The sequence below is a fragment of the Cyprinodon tularosa genome, unplaced genomic scaffold (genome assembly GCF_016077235.1).
Source record: "Cyprinodon tularosa strain WSP-4 unplaced genomic scaffold, ASM1607723v1 ctg280, whole genome shotgun sequence".
NCBI lineage: Eukaryota > Metazoa > Chordata > Actinopteri > Cyprinodontiformes > Cyprinodontidae > Cyprinodon > Cyprinodon tularosa.
In genome coordinates this window covers 785,854-805,659 of record NW_024038986.1, presented here as the reverse complement: position 1 = coordinate 805,659, position 19,806 = coordinate 785,854, and the positions used below count along the sequence as shown (strand labels likewise).

Here is a 19,806-nt window from a genome sequence, read left to right as displayed (position 1 = left end):
TTATACATTTAGTAATTGCAACTAATTTAGGTCCTCATTTTTATTCTAGCAGAAAATAATAATCATGGAGATAAATGCAATATTGGGAAATTTATTTTTACATCAAATCTAGGTTTGAGCTTCTTTTAAGGAATTAATTACCGGTATTAGTTTTTCTAACAGGAAACATTGAAAAACCAAAAATAAACTTGTTAGCTGTTTTATTTTTGTTCTGTTTTATTTCTTTGTTTGCCTTCGTAGCAAAAGACTGAATTGTACAGAAACACAGCAACTTAATTTTACAACTTTATTCTCATAATTTTACTACTTTATTTCACATAATTTTATGTTTTTATTCTCGCTATTTTATGACTTTATTCTCATAATTTTACTACTTTATTTCACGTAATTTTATGTTTTTATTCTTGCTATTTTATGACTTTATTCTCATAATTTTACTACTTTATTTCACGTAATTTTATGTTTTTATTCTCGCTATTTTATGACTTTATTCTCATAATTTTACTACTTTATTTCACGTAATTTTATGTTTTTATTCTCGCTATTTTATGACTTTATTCTCGTAATTTTACGACTTTAGGCTCGTAATTTTATTACTATTCTCGTTGCGACTTTTTTCTCGTAATTTACGATTTTATTCTCGCTGCTACTTTATTCACGTAATTTCACGTTTTTATTCTCCTTATTTTATGACTTTATTCTCGTAATGTTACGACTTTATTCTCACAATTTTACGACTTTGTTTTCGTAATGTTATGACTTTATTCTCGTAATTTTACAACTTTAGGCTGGTAATTTTGTTACTATTCTCATTGCGACTTTATTCTCTTACTTTTACGGCTTTATTCTCATAATTTTGCAACTTTATTCTCATAATTTTATGACTATTCTCATTGCGACTTTATTCTCATAATGTACGACTCAAAAATAGAAGAAAAATGAAATCTCTAGCCTGGCCCTAATACTCCGTCGTACTGCAGCGCCTCCAACTGGAAGAACATGAGAAAAGTGGTGAGAACAGCGGAGAAGATCATCGGGGGCTCCTCCCTTGCATCACACTTGTAAACATCATATATCCATTGCATGGCTGATTTGTTCATAATCCATTCTACTGTGTTTTGCACCACATTTATTTATCTGCACTGCACTGAACCTTCCCATATTCATGCCTTTTGCACCATGACTTTAAACTGGTTTTCATTTTCTGCTACACTGTTTACATTCTGATCACTGCTGCACTTTATAAATGGTAATGTTCATTTCAGTTTCACTGTTGTAAGTTGTTCATTCACAGTTGAAATGAAATGCATGCTGTATGCATCAAAATATCTATAATGCCGAATAAGGAACAGTCCGACTATAATAGATAAAAAAAAATCTTAAACAGCTGAAAAGTTTACCCTTTAAGGGAACTTGGCTTTGATTTAATTAATACTAAACTCTTACGGATGCATGTTTGCTTTAAGAGAGGAATCTGTCCTGTTAACACAATTTACTGATTTTATAACTCTGTGTCACAGAAAACTATTTGGGTGCAAATGACTCATGACACTTATTTATAAGTTCCATTACAAGCCTGATATACCTCAGTTCCAGGCTGAAATAACATTTGCAGAGGAAATTTACCAGGAATCACAGGAGTTCTTTCATTTGGGGCAAAGAAAAAATAACACAAAACAAAAACAACAAAAAAACAGGGCAAGAGTGTATTTTCAGACACAACCTGTTATTACTACTGTAATTTCAAGTTAATTGTTCAAGTAAACTGTAAAGATAAAAAATAAATTTTCTAAGGGACAAATTTAGCGTGATCTTGTTTAATAAATAATCAATTTATGTAGATATTAGTAGTTGTAAATATCAGTTTTATGCAGAATGATTGTTTATAAAAGTAGGTAAGTAATGATAATGGAAAAGATACTCGCCTCAGAATTCAAACCTAAAAAATTTGTATCCAATATACCATTTATCTAGAAAGCACGGATGTTTAAATATATGCATTGTTAGTAAAGGCTGTTGGAAAATATAGTTTGTCTTTATTTAGAAAATATGGATGTTTTGCTTGTTAATTTTCCCATTAGAACAGTGTATATTGACCCTGAGGTTCTGGTGCCTATCCACTTTCAGCCATCCCTTAGTGTACATTGGTTATTACCTGGCCACCCTTATAAAAGTTTTCTGGCTATGCCTCTGGAAGCAGGAGAGACACACAGCAGCACTCAGTGAATATTAACCGGCAGCTACTTCAACGTTTTTTTTTACTGGTTAAAAAGATCTTGGCTTCTCAGAGGACCATGACTCTCAGTTACAGCTTAAAATTAACATGTTTTCTTATTGATCAGATAGAATCAGACTGCAGAGCTTCTACATATCTGGAAATTTAGTTTCTGGCATCATCATATTAGTAAAGAGGTTCATAACCAGCACAGAGAGAAGTAGGGAGAGCTGCAGATTTAAAGGTGAAACAGATTTACTGGGATATGCAACATGCAATAAAATATATCTCCAAGATTACCAGAGAGTTTACAGGAAACTAAATTGTTATGTTTAAAATGCAGAATTTCCATATTTTTCTGGATGGTTGGATGGAATTGACGTTGTACTTCTAGGGATGCAAGATATATCTATTTTGGCATCGGAATCGGCTGTTATTCCTTATTTCTTTAATGTTTTTGGGTCCTATACATATAATGCACTAAAAGGCCTTTCTGACTTCCTATAAATGTAAATATCAGTGTATGATGGTTCTCTTGTGTTCTCAGCAATAAGAAAAGATTCAATAAATATACGTTTTAGCTCATTTTTGGAAAATACAAAAACCCATTTAAAGCGTTTGGGTCGAGTAACTGTAGATCCATCAGCCCCCACCCTCAGAGCACCACCACCAACTTTCATTAAAACTTAACTAGTAAAGAAGAACGCAACATTTAAACTGTTTTCTCAAGCTTCTTGCATTATATTACTAACTTGTATAAACTTATAATCTCTTGTTTTTAGCTGAAAAAGCTCAGTGTGTCTAACGGACAGATTTTTCGGTGGCAACTCTATTTTTTTTAACCAACCAACCCGTCTCCTAACTTTTAAATAAGCATCTATAGAAGTAGCTGCTGGTTAATATTCACTGAGTGCTGCCGTGTGTCTCTCCTTCAACCACGTAGCTACTTCGTATACAATGAAAAGCGACTGCCAATCAGATGTCTCAAAGCGACAGATCCGATGATGTTACACCTCAGTGATTTAGCATTATAATCATGTGCTCACCTGTAATTAGTGTCTTAATTGTATGAAGGTTATTTTGTTTTAAAACTATTTGTGCATTGTATGTGAATTTGAAGTTGTAGAGAGTTAAGTTCTAAGTTTTGTATTTGTAGAATAAAAAAAAATCACAAGTGCAAAATTTCCTTACACCTGTTGAAATTTTAAGTACGAGTACACAAATTCTGTTCTACAAGTTGCATATCAAAAACCTATTTAGGTTTTATTTTATTTTATTTTTCTGGCGATGAGTCTTGTTTCCTGTCTCCTTGTTTAATTCCTTATAAGTTGGTAATGCGCTTTTATCTAGTTTGCCAACCACCATAAAACCTCACAAGAAGAAGAAGAAGATTTTTTTTTTTATTGAAGAATCAAAGTAATACAAGGCATATCAAAACAATTGTACAAAATTGTGAATTGAATATCTTAGGAAGCTGAACAGAGGATGTATATTATAACAAATAGAATCATACAGAGAACCTATATACAATTAGAAAAACAAAAATAACAGATCGTAGAACAATGTAAAAAAATAAAATAAAAAAAACATCAAAACGGACTCTTGAATTTTAAGTAAATTCTCAATATATTGCATCATTGATTGGGCTTTAGGGTTTTTACAATGCGTTAGTACTTTTATTTAAAGTATCTCTCAATATTTAGAGATGGGGTAATTTTTTGAAATCGACACTTATGTATGAAAAATTTGGCCAAAAGAATTAAATGGTTATTACCATAGTTTGATTTTCTATCCCCCGTAAAAAAACAAAAACAAATGTTATTATATCAAAATTCAAAAGTGGTAAAGAAGTCTTCCTTAAGATACAATTTTGAAAATCCATCCAAAGAATATTTATGATATTGCACTGAAAAAATAGATGTTCTGCTGTTTCAATATCTGAATCACAAAATACACAAGAATTTACGAAAGCGTATTAAGAATTGGTAGTTATGTTAAATATTCTATATAAAACATCATTACAGGGGTAAATGTCGTATATAATTTTGAAATGGATTTCCTTTTCTTTCTGTGGAAGTGGAAGTGAAAATATATCTGGTTCTAATTTTCTTTAAAGAGGTATCATCATACTTTTTGGAAAAAAAAAATTCTTCTTAAGGTTGATGGAAAAAATACCGATGTCAAGGTGGTTCTTATAAATACATTTTTTGTCAATAAAATCAAAACCTTCTATAGTTAAAGATGATTTTTTTTAGAGCAATTTCTGAATATGTTATTGTACCTTTAATTAGTAGCACCATAGCAGGGGTTTACAACTTTATTAAATGTAGTTTCTGTACATGTTATTTTGTATTTTATAATATAATATAATATTCTTTGGTGCAATCCCTCGCTGTGCACTTCTCAAATTGTCCAGACGATGGCGCTCCTCAGGAAGAAGAGAGAGCAGAAGAAGCTGAGAACGGAAGCACTTCACTGGTCCGTGAGGCCAGGTTCAGCGGTTACCAAACATCAAGGTAAGGCTGACAGAAACTCTGGAGTCCTTTTTTCGGTTCTGCGAAGCCGTGTGGGACATTTAGGACGGGACAGTCAGAGTGTTTGGGTCGGGGAGGTCAGTGTGCTCCATAAGGAGAGGAGCCTGTGAGGAGGAGGAGGAGGAGGAGGGCGTAGAGGGCAAAGCCATACGTAACGTGGATTAATGGAGGAGAGAAGCAGCGGTAGATTGACAGGGAGAACAGGAACAAACCGACTAGAAACTCCGACAAACTTGTTGAGAAAGGAGCGGCTGTTACCGAGGAAGAAAAGTTATTCAGATATTAAACTTCCGGCCTGGTTTAGTCTTTATTATGACTGTGAGTTTATGACAGCTGCTCAAAATGACTGTATGTGGAGGAGAAAAGGACCTGCAAAAATAAAACGAGCTCGCTGGTTAAGATCGTTTTATTTGAATTGTGTTGGATTTATTTAATTTTTTTGTCAATCAGTCATTAAGAACAAAATTTGCTGCTTTTAAGGTATGGGATCCCAAAGGGCCCCATACCTTAATTTTTTTTTTTTTTTTTTTTTTTTTATGAAGAAATTTTCTTTAATTTTCCTTATTAAAAAGAAAAGGAAGAAAAGAAATTAATTAAGAAATTAGTTTTCTAACATAATTTGTTACCAATAGCTCTAAGAGGTTGAGATCCTTTACATCTCTTAAGGCAAAAAAAAAAATATAATATATATATATATATATATATATATATATATATATATATATATAAACAATTAATCGGATCAATCAATTATTCAAACAATCGTCTACTAATTTGGTAATCGATTGATCGTTAACTTGAGAATAGAGACTCTAAAAGTTGCTTTTAGCCGAGAGAGCAACCGACCAATTATACCCAAATGTATAAAGAAAATGTAAACATTTTGCAGTTAAGATAAATAAAATATTTTTTGTCAGTCAATCTGCTCTATCCAGAACTCCTCAAGTGGAAAACTTTTAGTTTCATCTGGTTGGATTTCGTAAAAACTTGGCTATCTCATTATTAATCCATTAATTGAAAAATTGAAAAAATAATCAAGAGATAAGTTGCAGCTCTAAGATAGATGTATAAATAAATGAAAAAAAAAATATATATATATATGTGTGTGTGTGTGTATAAATATATTTGTATATAAATCTATATGTATGTATGTATGTTTTTTATATTTATATATATATATATATATATTTTTTTTTTTTTTTTTCACTACTGTTTTACTATAAAGATTGAAGCTGAAGCCCCTTTTTTGTTTCAAAGTCTAGACATTCTGATAAATATATATTAGTTGATTCATTAGTAGAGATGTGCTCTGGTTAACAGCCGTATTGAACTAACTCTAGAATTGAAAGGAGCGAGTCAGATTAAAGAAATGAACAGAAAACAAATGTTTATGTGTGAAAACACGACTTGGATGAAAATATGAATACATCTTCTTAACTACATGGATTTTTAAATGCAGTGTGAACCGTGTAAGATGTCAGAACTATGCACGCTTACACATTAAATTAGTATTGTTATAATCCCTGATGTAGGTGGAACATGCTGGGATTATACTCTAAATGTTCCTGTTTTAGCCTGACAGGTTTGGGCCTTGTTCGCTGCTTAGTAAGTTCGAAGTCCTGTTTATTTCTCCCTGCTTCCATTTCATACGTCACCTACTCAAACATCACGTCTTTGTTGTTTTTATAGATATTTAATACATAATCCTTTAACTAATCAAATCTCACACAGACTTTGTTTAGTTTCACTCTCCTAGAATATTATATATTTATTGTTTCACTTTAGTCCACTTAAACTACTGAGAATCTGCTTTTTGTCGTTTTTAGGAAATATTATGGATTATAACCTCAGATTAGACCAAAATAACTACAACCAGCATACTGCTGATATTTAATATGAATTTACTTATAGTCAAAGTAGTTGGCAGATGATGTGTTTTGGCAGCTTTTAAACATTATTCCAACGTGGAACGAGTCTAGTTAGATTTTTATTTCATTAATATTTTCCTAAAAGTTTCGAATTCTTCATGCTTCTTGTGTCTGTGTCATTCTACCTTAGAATATTTTACAGTTATTTCTGTCTAGATCAGATCAGAAATGTTTTTATTTTGGTTATGTTTGTCTTCTCTAAACCTTTATCTTTTCATCAAATACTTGCTCTCATGGGGAATTCTAGTTCGCCGTGTTTGCTCTTTAGTACGCACAGAAATCTCTGACACAGGGATACTGAATGTCAGTAAACATGGCTGCTTTTTACAAGTCTCCTTTTTTTAACTGTATAAAAAGTGCAGAAGCCAGACCGATTTTGTCCTTTAATAGGAATAATCATTCATTCTCTGCTCTTTTTGTTTTATTTACGTCAGATGGCACACCGGTTCCTACTGCGCAGAATCTGGACCTTCTCCGTCAAAGATGTCCGCTGCCTCCCATCATCCACTGCCACCGTCTCCTGCTCTTCCTTTTCCACCTCTCTTCATTCTGCCCCGATCCGGGTGTCCTTCCTCGCCCCGTCACGAAGCCTCGCCATTTCCCACCCCCCTCGCCGAGCGGTCTCTTTCAACGTTCAGGACCAGGAGGACTTCACAGAGAGGGTCATCAACAGCGACCTGCCTGTGCTGATAGACTTTCATGCTCAGTGAGTATTTCAGGGAATTATATCCTCCACTTACCGATGTGTGAATATTAATCTTAAAGGAGTAAAACTAGAATTTTACTTATATGATTGATCTGTAATTCATGTTTAAAGGGACACTATGCAACATTTTTCAGTTAATTAATGTGTTCCATAACGTTATGGATGACTAAATGAGTCATTTCAGGTTGAACAAAGGTATTCTCGGCCGCCCTGGTGGTCTGTGGGGGAAATACTGCACTTGCAATTGCAGGAGCACCGACCCGCACCCACAGGCTCAGAAGTCTCGTGAGAGTCAGTCTTGCTTTACGGCGAGAACTGCTACACGCCCCCAGTTAAAAGCATTCTCGTTGCTAGCACAGTGGCAATCTTTGTGCAGTTATGCTACGTTCACGCAGCAAAAGCAGCAAAATCGCGTCTGCTGCTTCATTTTTGCTGCTTGTGCCAATTAGTTCTGACGCGCGGCTGAAGCAGCTTTGCTGCTCTGGCTGCAAAAGTGTGTCTGAGGCGCGTTGGGCGGAGCTTCACTATCCTTTCTCTGCCTTGCAGCTATATTTGCTGTGATCAGTGGGAATAAAGTAGTTTTAATATGTTTTTAAGTGAGAAAATACACCTGAAAACGTAATCAGTGCAGTCAGTTCATTCAGATTATTATCCTGCCTTCAATATTTTTTCTGTCGGAGCCGCTCAGACCCCCACATACCAGCGGTGCGCCGACAGTATGGATCCCTTCATCAGCAGCGGTTCACCGCGGTAGCTGGTAGGTGTTTTTCATCTAAATAATCCAAACTGCATATTCTGCCGGCAGATTTCTGCATTTTAAGTTAATTTAGGCGTCAATAAACTGTTTAAGAGCAGTGATCATCAGCGCTGTGTCTCTCTCCCTGCGTTAAACGCACCCGACGCGCTGCTGCAGCCGCTCAGACATGCTGCGCCTGCATCTCAAAACGCGCCGCAGGACCTTTTGCTGCGCCTTGACGCGCGTCAACCATTGACTTTGCATGTAAACTCGCTGCTTCTGTCGCGCCAGCTACATCCAGTGTGAACGCAGCGTTAGTCATTCGCTGCTAAGCTCAAAACAACCACGCCTGGCTTGACGGAGAAACCAGGAGATGAGCTGTGCATATTTACGACAGTGCACTTTTACTTTCGCCCTCTGGAGGGAGCCTCACTGGAAAATCAACACCGGTTGCATAGTGTACCTTTAATCAATTTTTGGGGGGAAAAAAACAACTAAATGGAGCTGACCCTTGTCGAGAGCGCCCTCTTGTGGGGTTTTTGTGGCTTGAACTACAAGCCCACATAAAGAAAAAAAAAAAATCCTCTCACATTCCAGCCTTTCATTCAGGTTTAAACTGAAGCCCAAAACGTCAGAGAACTTTAAAGGTGAAAAATAAAAAAACAACAGATGTCCAGTGATGTCTCTGATAGTAAACATTGAAAAGGTTTTCTATTTCCTGCATGTTTTATCATGCTCTAACCATAAACTTCAATTTACTTTACAGTTTGAGACAAAGTAGTACCGACATGTGTAAGAAATGGTGATTGCTGATTTTTACAAATAAAAAATATGGAAAATGTAAAGTTTTTAGAGCAAAGAGGGACTAAATCTGAATATTTCTACTAATGACGGGTTTTTGTGACCTTCCCAGGATTGACATTGTAGCTGCGGGATCCTGCACAGATTCATTCATTCATTAGCCTCCAGGTCTCAAAGATGAAGGACTTTTTTTTCCTATCAGACGTTTAAAGGATGAACTGTGGAGACAGTGTTTATTGATCCAACTCAGGATTCATTGATTGTCAGTAAAATCAAGCATTCTGTTCGTGGATAATCACGTGTCTGGCTTTATCCTAATGATTACATCAAGTAAAAAGAAACAAAGACGAATGAGAGAATAAAAAGATGTCGCTTCTGCAGGGAATTACTACAAGGGAAGAAGGAACAATTATTCTGAAGAGAAGCGGTCAAAATGTTAAATAAGCTTTGGAGATACAAAAAATAGTTTTTCTTTTTTTCGTTCAGTGTTAGAGAGGGGGGTGAAAGGTTAGGAAGGAATTATAGAAATAAACTCTAAGCAACCATCCTGGTTCATACCAGCTGGTCTGAGGCCAAAATCAGATCCTACTGGCTTCTCCCTGTAATGATGTCATCACATCTTATCAACCAATCAGAGATGGAGATTTAAAAACATGCAGCACTGTCACGATGTGAACAGCCAATCAGATAAAAGGATTGTAAGTTATTTTTTAAGATCTCCAGTGGTTTCCAACATGACGCTATCATGATGGTTACCTACAGATCTGATGTGTTGGTAACTGATCCATGATTTATACCAGAACGCTGTTACAGATGCAGCCTAAGCTCAGGGTGCGGTTCAGCAGGGACGCTCAGATTCCTGCTCCTCTGGCTGGAGCCTGACGCCCCAAAGCAAAAACATACTAAAACAAGACAGCGTTACATGGTGGGGAGAAGTTTATTTTCAGTCTGATCCGCCGTTTATTCTGATTGCTTATGTCCATGTTAGCGTAGCTAGTGAGCTCTGCGTTAAACAGACTGACTGAAGAGATCATTTCCTCTGCTAGTTCCTTCCCTCTTATGTTTAGCTACCACACTTTGCTCCATGACGGCATAAATAATTAGTTCTTGAATCTAAGATGAGTCGAACAGCGAGGACTGGGAGAAGCAGAACTTGAATGATGCTTTCAATGAGCCTCAGTTTAATTGTTAAAAAGTTAAATGTTATTTCTTGTAGAAGTCGGCCGATGATGATGGTGATTATTATTTGGAATTGCCGATGGGAAACACATGCAGTGGAAACTAGTCTTTTAAAGTGAGGCGTCATTCAGAAGCACTCGGCTATGGAGTGAATTTTGCTCCATTATTGATTAAAGGAAAGGAAAATTTTTGTAAAATTTAAATTTTAAAAATTTTTTTATTCCAAAAAGTAGCTTTTTGCTGTCTTCTCACATTTAGATTTTATTTCTCTTTTTCAAGTTGTTTTTCTTTTTTTCTGTGCATTTTATTCTTTAAGAAAACTATTTTACAGATTTTGTATATTTTTTTTCTTCAAAATTTCTGCTTTTCTGGTAAAGTTTTACAAATTGCATTCTTTTCATACAATACTTTTTAATCAGGTTCTCTTTAGTTCTAGGGGCGTGAAGACACGTTTCAATTGGTCTTTATGGGCATTAAGGGCAACCTTTTTATTGGTCGATATGCGGGAAAAAATCTAGCATTTGTGTTATGATTGAGAAGAAGAGAATTTGATCAGTAGAACGTAATTTGAAAAAAGTGCAATTTATTGGGCCTTTTCTTTTCTTATTTACACAATAAAAATAATAGATAATGTTACACAAGACTTAACTTAAACGGAAAATGAACATTAACAAATCAAGCAAAACATTAACATTGAATAGCGAAGGGAGGGAGCGCCGCTGCATGTGCTTTAGGTGATCTTAAGACGTAGTGGCTGAAAGCAGCAGGGAAATGATGCAAACATCAGCTGATGCAAGGAGAAAATACCAGCTGGCTGTGTTTCAATTTACCTCCAGCTTCTACCCTGAAAATGTCCCTAAATGACACCTTTTTTTTTTCCCTCTCTTGATCTGGATTAAATTATTTTTTCCCCATGCTGTAGCGACGGTCGACAGTCTGACTAACGCTGTGGTTGTCCTTTAGGTGGTGTGGTCCTTGTAAGATCCTTGGGCCGAGGCTGGAGAAGGCTGTTGCTAAGCAGAAAGGCCGCGTTGCCATGGCAAAAGTTGACATCGATGATCACACAGACCTGGCTATTGAGTACGGGGTAAGCGCTTCCAGCTGATCTGTTAACTCTGCACACATACGGCATAAAAAAAATCATTTCAAAACCAGCATTAATTAACAAAACAAATCAACTAATCAGTAACAACTCTTAACTAAGTGAAACCAAACTACACAAACATACTTGTACAAATAGAAGAAAAGAAATGGAAATGATGGGAAACCATTATTAATGAAATGAAGCATTTCATAGTTTTATGTTTTAGAACTAAAATCTATCGTAAAGAATTTTGAACGGGTTCAAACCGAATCTTAATGCAAGAATTATTTTTCCAAATCAGAGATAATTGATCCTTATAATACCATGTGATTCTTACTGAGAGACTAACAAGGGGTCCAGGCCCTTAACATGACAGGAGAAACGTTTACGAACACCAGAGGGTGGAAAGATGATGTGTGAATTTCCATTTTTGTTTTGTTAAGACAAAGAAACGAATGGCTAGCAAAAAGAAAGGAACTCACTTTGAAGGACTATAACCTCTTTAAATGTAATAAACCAACAACGTAATTGAAATATGTAGCTTTATATAATAATCCCGCAAACATTAAACATTTCCAACCAGTGTAATGGCAGCTGCCTACTACAGGTGCTGGTCATAAAATTAGAATATCATGAAAAAGTTGATTGATTTCAGTAATTCCATTTAAAAAGTGAAACTTGTATATTATATTCATACATTACATACAAACTCATATATTTCAGATGTTTATTTTGTTTAATTTTGATGATTACAAATGACAACAAATGAAAATCTCAAATTCATCATATCAGAAAATTAGAATATTACTGAAGACCAATAAAAACAAAGGATTTATAGAAATGTTGGCCAACTGAAAAGTATGAACATGAAAAGTATGAGCATGTACAGCACTCAGTATTTAGTTGGGCCTCCTTTGGCCTGTATTACTGCAGCAATGCGGCGTGGCATGGAGTCGATCAGTCTGTGGCACTGCTCAGGTGTTATGATAGCCCAGGTTGCTCTAATAGTGGCTTTTAGCTCTTCTGAATTGTTGGGTCTGGTGTATTGCATCTTCTTCTTCACAATACCCCATAGATTTTCTATGGGGTTAAGGTCAGGAGAGTTTGCTGGCCAATTAAGAACAGGGATACCATGGTCCTTCAACCAGGTACTGGTAGCTTTGGCACTGTGTGCAGGTGCCAAGTCCTGTTGGAAAATGAAATCTGCATCTCCAAAAAGTTGGTCAGCTGCAGGAAGCATGAAGTGCTCTAAAACTTCCTGGTATGTGGCTGCGTTGACCCTGGACCTCAGAAAACACAATGGACCAACACCAGCAGATGACATGGCACCCCAAACCATCACTGACTGTGGAAACTTTACACTGGACTTCAAGCAACGTGGATGAAGTGCCTCTCTTCTTTTCCTCCAGACTCTGGGACCTTGATTTCCAAAGGAAATGCAAAATTTACTTTCATCAGAGAACATGACTTTGGACCACTCACCAGCAGTCCAGTCCTGTTTCTCTTTAGCCCAGGCAAGACGCTTCTGACGCTGTCTGTGGTTCAAGAGTGGCTTGACACAAGGAATGCGACAGCAGAAACCCATGTCTTTCATACGTCTGTGTGTGGTGGTTCTTGAAGCACTCACTCCAGCTGCAGTCCACTCTTTGTGAATCTCCCCCACATTTTTGAATGGGTTTTGTTTCACAATCCTCTCCAGGGTGCGGTTATCTCTCTTGCTTGTACACTTTTTTCGACCACATCTTTTCCTTCCCTTCGCCTCTCTATTAATGTGCTTGGACACTGAGCTCTGTGAACAGCCAGCCTCTTTAGCGATGACCTTTTGTGTCTTGCCCTCCTTGTGCAAGGTGTCGATGGTCGTCTTTTGGACAACTGTCAAGTCAGCAGTCTTCCCCATGATTGTGTAGCCTATAGAACTAGACTGAAAGACCATTTAAAGGCTTTTGCAGGTGGTTTGAGTTAATTAGCTGATTAGAGTGTGGCACCAGGGGCCATCAATTTTGAACCTTTTCACAATATTCTAATTTTCTGATATGATGAATTTGAGATTTTCATTTGTTGTCATTTGTAATCATCAAAATTAAACAAAATAAACATCTGAAATATATGAGTTTGTATGTAATGTATGAATATAATATACAAGTTTCACTTTTTAAATGGAATTACTGAAATCAATCTACTTTTTCATGATATTCTAATTTTATGACCAGCACCTGTATAAACCTAACACACCATTTCTAGCACACATAATAACCTTTACGTCTGCAGAGATTTTTAATATATTTGTGGGGAAGTATATAACTTCCTGCAAACGAAATAATTCAAGGTTTATTGAGGTTAATGATTGCTGTTCCCTGCTGACATCCGCCCCATGTTCTTTCTAACCTGCACGCTTCCTCAATGGTCTCTGCTGCACATTGTAACTGTGTAAGAAAATCTCTGCAGCGCATAAAATATAAATATAATAAAGACCAAAACATTCTTCCGTATCCATTTTGAATCAATGTTTTATTCTTTCATTTGTTTTTTTAAACAATAAAATTTGTTTAATATGTTTATTTTTCAATTTAATTCTAGATTAAATGTATTTTAAAAAATCAATGAATAAGAAAAACATTTATATTATTTTTCTTTAGTTTTTGGCTTTTATAGCATCTCGTTTCTGTTCTAGATGCCCAACCCTACACAGCAGACGGGTCTGAAAGTCCTAAAGTTAGAGCAGGGTTACACGGAACATCTAACAGGGAACCATTCAGTACATGATCTGAAAATGGATACTGAGATAAGACCATCTGTCTGCACCGTCAGTCGCATTAAGGAGAGCATTACTCAGAAGTTATGGGAGCTGCAGAAATCCACGACTCTGATGGTTGAATCTGTCATCAGGGCAGTAATTAGTCGTTGAAAATAGGAAAGCCTTGACAGGGCCGCTCAGATAAGAGGGAGATTGACATTTACATCCTAAATACGCCCACACTAAACTGAAGCACGGTGATGGCAGCATTATGTTTTGGGGGATCTGAAATTCCTTTCAAAATGCCATTAACAACCGTTGTCTAAGAGCTTGAAAAAATTATAAACATCAATGAATATGCATCCATAAATTAAATTGTTCTTTCATATTTGTTATGATACATGACTTTGTGTTGGTCTGTCAGATAAAATATTTTAAATGTTTTGGGATTAATGGATTTAATCTGCTTTGATTGTTGCTTGAGCCGGGCTTACTTAGTCGTGCAAGAATTTTTCGATCGGGCCAACTTTCAGCCTGATTGTGTGTGGTGTAGTGTACAGGGGGTAGGGGTGTAAATCACACCCATCATGGCGATTTGATTCAGTATCGATTTCCTGATCCAATGATTCGATTATTTTAGATACTCAAGAATACATCTTCTTTTTCCTCTGCCACGACTGTGTGTGTGCATGCAGAAAGAGGTAATAGCTGGAGGAAGCGAGGTAGGAGGGCAAAATAGTTTTAGCGCCACCGCACCACGGGAGTCAGAATTAAAGTGGGGCAAAAAAGTATTTAGTCAGCCACCAATAGTGCAAGTTCTCCCACTTAAAAAGATGAGAGAGGCCGGTAATTTTCATCATAGATATACCTTGACTATGAGAGACAAAATGAGAAAAAAAAGTCCAGAAAATCACATTGTCTGATTTTTAAAGAATTTATTTGCAAAATATGGTGGAAAATAAGTATTTGGTCAATAACAAAAGTTCATCTCAATACTTTGTTGTATACCCTTTGTTGGCAATGACAGAGATCAAACGTTTTCTGTAAGTCTTCACAAGGTTTTCACACACTGTTGCTGGTATTTTGGCCCATTCCTCCATGCAGATCTCCTCTAGAGCAGTGATGTTCTGGGGCTGTCGCTGGGCAACACGGACTTTCAACTCCCTCCAAAGATTTTCTATGGGGTTGAGATCTGGAGACTGGCTAGGCCACTCCAGGACCTTGAAATGCTTCTTACGAAGCCACTCCTTCGTTACCCGGGCGGTGTGTTTGGGATCATTGTCATGCTGAAAGACCCAGCCATGTTTCATCTTCAATGCCCTTGCTGATGGCAGGAGGTTTTCACTCAAAATTTGACGATACATGGCCCCATTCATTCTTTCCTTCACACGGATCAGTCGTCCTGGTCCCTTAGCAGAAAAACAGCCCCAAAGCATGATGTTTCCACCCCCATGCTTCACTGTAGGTATGGTGTTCTTTCGATGCAACTCAGCATTCTCTCTCCTCCAAACACAACGAGTAGAGTTTTTACCAAAAAGTTCTATTTTGGTTTCATCTGACCGTATATTCTCCCAGTCATCGTCTGGATCATCCAAATGCTCTCTAGCAAACTTGAGACGGGCCTTGACATGTACTGGCTTAAGCAGGGGGACACGTCTGGCACTGCAGGCTTTGAGTCCCTGGCGGCGTAGTGTGTTACTGATGGTAGCCTTTGTTACTTTGGTCCCAGCTCTCTGCAGGTCATTCACTAGGTCCCCCCGTGTGGTTCTGGGATTTTTACTCACCGTTCTTGTGATCATTTTGACCCCACGGGGTGAGATCTTGCGTGGAGCCCCAGATCGAGGAAGATTATCAGTGGTCTTGTATGTTTTCCATTTTCTAATAATTGATCCCACAGTTGATTTCTCCACACCAAGCTGTTTACCTATTGCAGATTCAGACTTCCCAGCCTGGTGCAGGTCTATAATTTTGTTTCGGGTGTCCTTTGACAGCTCTCTAGTTTTGGCCATGGTGGAGTTTAGAGTGTGACTGTTTGAGGTTGTGGACAGGTGTCTTTTATACTGATAACGGGTTCAAACAGGTGCCATTAATGAAGGTAACGAGTGGAGGACAGAGGAGCCTCTTACAGAAGAAGTTACAGGTCTGTGAGAGCCAGAAATCTTGCTTGTTTGAAACAAACCAAATACTTATTTTCCACCATATTTTGCAAATAAATTCTTTAAAAATCAGACAATGTGATTTTCTGGATTTTTTTTTTCTCATTTTGTCTCTCATAGTTGAGGTATATCTATGATGAAAATTACCGGCCTCTCTCATCTTTTTGAGTGGGAGAACTTGCACTATTGGTGGCTGACTAAATACTTTTTTGCCCCACTGTATGTCCAGTAGCAAGTGGATAAAAATAGACCGGAGGAAAGAAAAGACATGAATCGATACTCTTGCGGACGTGTCGATGCATCGGATCATCAGCTGTTGGATCGATGCATCGATACAAAACGATTATTATTTACACCCCTAACAGGGGGTAACGAGGGGCGATCAGACTCTCAGGACCACCTCCCCATCAGGAAATTGTGAGGTCGGGAGAAAATAAAACATGCTTGAAATTCATTCGACCGTCATAAGGTGGTGACTAAATCGCTCAGTCAGCATGCACAAACAAGGATTCTTCTTCTTCCTCTCAGATTAAAACACAGAAGAATGGCGGGGGTGCCAGTGAAATGGAGACCGTAGTAGCCATGTTTGCTCAGCCACTTCTTTGTCCAAATACGTCGTCGCCTTTTCTTTTTAGGACTTTCAGCAAAAAATTGCAGAAACTGCCAAGGCAGCGCGTTTCACTCTAGTGAGCTTCATATTCCTCTTTCTCTTCGTTTGGCTTCCTCGCTGCGGAGCTGAGTCCGACATGGTTTTTAGATGTACAGTGTGAGCAGGTAGATTGCATCAGATAGTCGGGTCGCACTGTGTGAGAACATACATTGTGAGCTGTGAACTCACACTGTAGGATAAAACCCTGCCGTTCGTTGTACAGTGTGAGCTGTAGCTGCGTGCAACGTTATAAAAATCGCCTAGTGTATGGCCGGCATTCCTAAATGGATCCAGTTGAGTGTTGGACTTATTTCTGTCTTTCCAGGTGTCTGCTGTTCCTACAGTCATCGCCATGAGGGGAGGAGACATCATCGACCGCTTCGTGGGCATCAAAGATGATGATCAGTTGGACTCATTCGTCAGCAAAGTCATTGGACAGTGAAGCCCCGCCCCCCCAAAGCTGTACGCCGCCATCACGGTGCTGTTATCTGAGCTCCTGGCGTGTCCGGCAGACGCTGCCTCAGTCCCACCTAGCCAACTCTCAAACACTCATCTCTAGACTCTCGTCTTCAGCCGGGGATCTGTCCAGCGATGGGCGTTTCACCATTTTCATTCATTTTGTTTTACATTCTCTTATTTTCTCTGGTAAAAATGTGATGGCTTTATGAATCTATCCTAATATAAACCTTCAGGCTCTCTGTACGTTTTCTCTGTAGGACAGGAAATTATGTCTGTAAAAAACTGGTCCAGATTACCATGAGGGACAAACCTTTATAGATTTAGAAAAGGAGGAGATTGGATTATGAGAAGCAGTTAACCTGAGATATTGTTACTTGTAATTCCTGCTTCTTTCCACAAGAGGGTGGTGTTTTTCTTAAGATCTTCAAGCTACACATGGTTGTTTGACACCGTTTTGCCTCATAATGTGAGAGAAGATGGATGTGTGTGTGAGGATGTGCTTCTCTGTGATCCTGACTGTGAACCTGAAGGCAAGCGGGAATTAAAGACATGAGCTTAGTTTTAGTTTATTACTAAAATGGACTCTGTAAAGAAAAAAAAAACATTACCAAGTGAAGTAATAAAGGAGTCAAGATCTTCTATATTTGAAGTGTATTTATCACACCTGATCACACTGATGATGCAACATGAACAGATCACAGCAGCTCCAACATATGAAGGATTGTTTTTATTTTAGATCTAATGCAAAAGAGAAACGGAGTAGTGGCTGATTGTTGATTGGAAGGCAAATTAAATCTTTTTGTTGCACATCTTTACCCGCTTTCCAGATGTCAAACTTCACTCTGCAGGCTTTGAACTGATGCACACAGGCAGACGTTTCGATGGTGCAACTTTTCATTAAAACCAGAAAATTCAGACAATGATTTTAGGTTCCAGCCAGTGGTACGCTTCAATAGTTTAGAATAAAAATATAAATTAACCGCTGGTATTTAAGTTTTAATACCTTTATTATTTAATGCTATCATTATTTAGAACCACTGTTCCAGACAACCAACCTTGAATTTATATAAAAATAAGTATATTTGCCGTTAATTCGAGCAGATAATTATGATGATCTGCCAATGAATTGCTATTATTGACCTTAAAATATGATTAATTAGATACACATTAGAAATAAAATGATGAAGTTATTTTTTATTTTAAATTTTAATTAAAATTTCATTTTCAAATTGTCTTACCTGCTTGAAACCAGAAAAAATCCATATGTTTTTATGAAAATAGAGCTATATTTAATGTTTTGCAATTCATTAACTGCTATTTCTTTGATTCTTACAAAAATAAATAATAAAACCAACTCGGATTTAGAAGCATTAGTTTCTTGTTTTAAGAGTTCTCATTTAAAGAGCCCAAATTAACACTTAGATCTTCATTTAAGAAATCTTGTCGAGTAAACTAATCCTGCTGCGTGGACGGATAGAGTCTCTTGCTTCTGAGCATGTTTTCACTTTTCCTTTTTTTGCAGAATGCAGATCTATTAGTCACTACAACTTCACCTCTAATCCAGCTTCTTAACGTTTAGTCTGAGCAGAGAGAAAGTCCTCCAACTTTTCTAGCTTCTGTTAAGGGGGGGGGGGGTTCTTTCCTCCTTCATTCTTTGTTGTTAAACTTGGGGCCCCGTCTTGGATGGCCCCTGGGAAATGTGTGTTTGCAGCAGTAGACCAGTACCCCGCCTCGCCCAGGTCTGCTGAATACGTCCAAGGTCTTTGGGGGCCAGGGAAGAGGGGGGGTTTAAGGTACCTTTCTTAATTATTTAGTAAAATAAATGTTTTACGTTGACTTTAAAACTTAAATCTGTGGTTAAGTACATCCTTTTTATTATATTCTGAGGAAGAAACACATTTAACCTTAGCTGCAGTTTTTCTGAGCATTTAATTCCTTCAGGCTTTGAAGTTTGATAGTAAAGACAGAACCGTTGTTTAATTTTGAGCTTTCCTGGTTCGAGCCTTATATGCTAATTATTTTACTATTTTATCATCAGCTATGCTTACATCATCCGGAATTACTGTATTATTGCCCTTTCTATGTTAGATTGAGGCAATTTCTCCTGTCATTTTTACAATAATGTATCTCCTTTGCTGTAATGGCACCAAAGGATGTTTTAGCATCCCGCATTCCCCGACTGCTTCCCTTCAGTTCACTGGAAACCTGATTTGTCTGTTTAAAAGTCACTTTGCTCACAGCGACTCTTGTCCCTGCCTGTCTGTATTTTGTTTTTTCCATTTTCAGGCTTTAATGCTTGGAGAGAGAAAAAATCAAGCCTCTTGCAAAACTCCATGTTGATTTACCTTCCTGAGGGCCTCTCTCTTGCCTTGCGGCTGTTTCCTGCCAAACAGTTAGAACAGCTCATTAAAATTGACATGTTTTCCTAATTTGACAACAGAATCATTGCTGCTATTGCAAAACAAAAGTTAAACTTTTTTATCAAAATTAAGAACAAAGCTAACAAAGAATTGTGATTTCTCGCCAGGACTAAGCAGCTATTGACATAGTTTGATTATTATGTGTCTTTTTTTATGCTACACAGTGAAAGTCTGCTGTAACTCCAGTAACAATAGATCTATTAAC

The 19,806-nt window shown here is 37.3% G+C and overlaps 1 protein-coding gene across 1 annotated transcript; it reads left to right on the top strand.

The window, feature by feature from the left end:
• Window positions 1-4,823: 4,823 nt before the first annotated feature.
• txn2 (thioredoxin 2) lies at window positions 4,824-17,301 on the top strand. The gene is made up of 4 exons (XM_038290447.1): window positions 4,824-5,067; window positions 7,112-7,383; window positions 11,063-11,186; window positions 17,048-17,301. The coding sequence occupies exons 1-4, from the start codon at window positions 5,062-5,064 to the stop codon at window positions 17,162-17,164; spliced, it is 519 nt and encodes a 172-aa protein (XP_038146375.1). The 5' UTR covers window positions 4,824-5,061; the 3' UTR covers window positions 17,165-17,301.
• The last annotated feature ends 2,505 nt before the right edge of the window (window positions 17,302-19,806 follow it).

What these genes read in the sequence shown, in the direction of transcription:
- txn2 (XM_038290447.1), top strand. An exon ending in CTGATAGACTTTCATGCTCA is followed by an intron (nt 7,384 to 11,062) that starts GTGAGTATTTCA and finishes GTTGTCCTTTAG; the next exon opens with GTGGTGTGGTCCTTGTAAGA. An exon ending in ACCTGGCTATTGAGTACGGG is followed by an intron (nt 11,187 to 17,047) that starts GTAAGCGCTTCC and finishes CTGTCTTTCCAG; the next exon opens with GTGTCTGCTGTTCCTACAGT.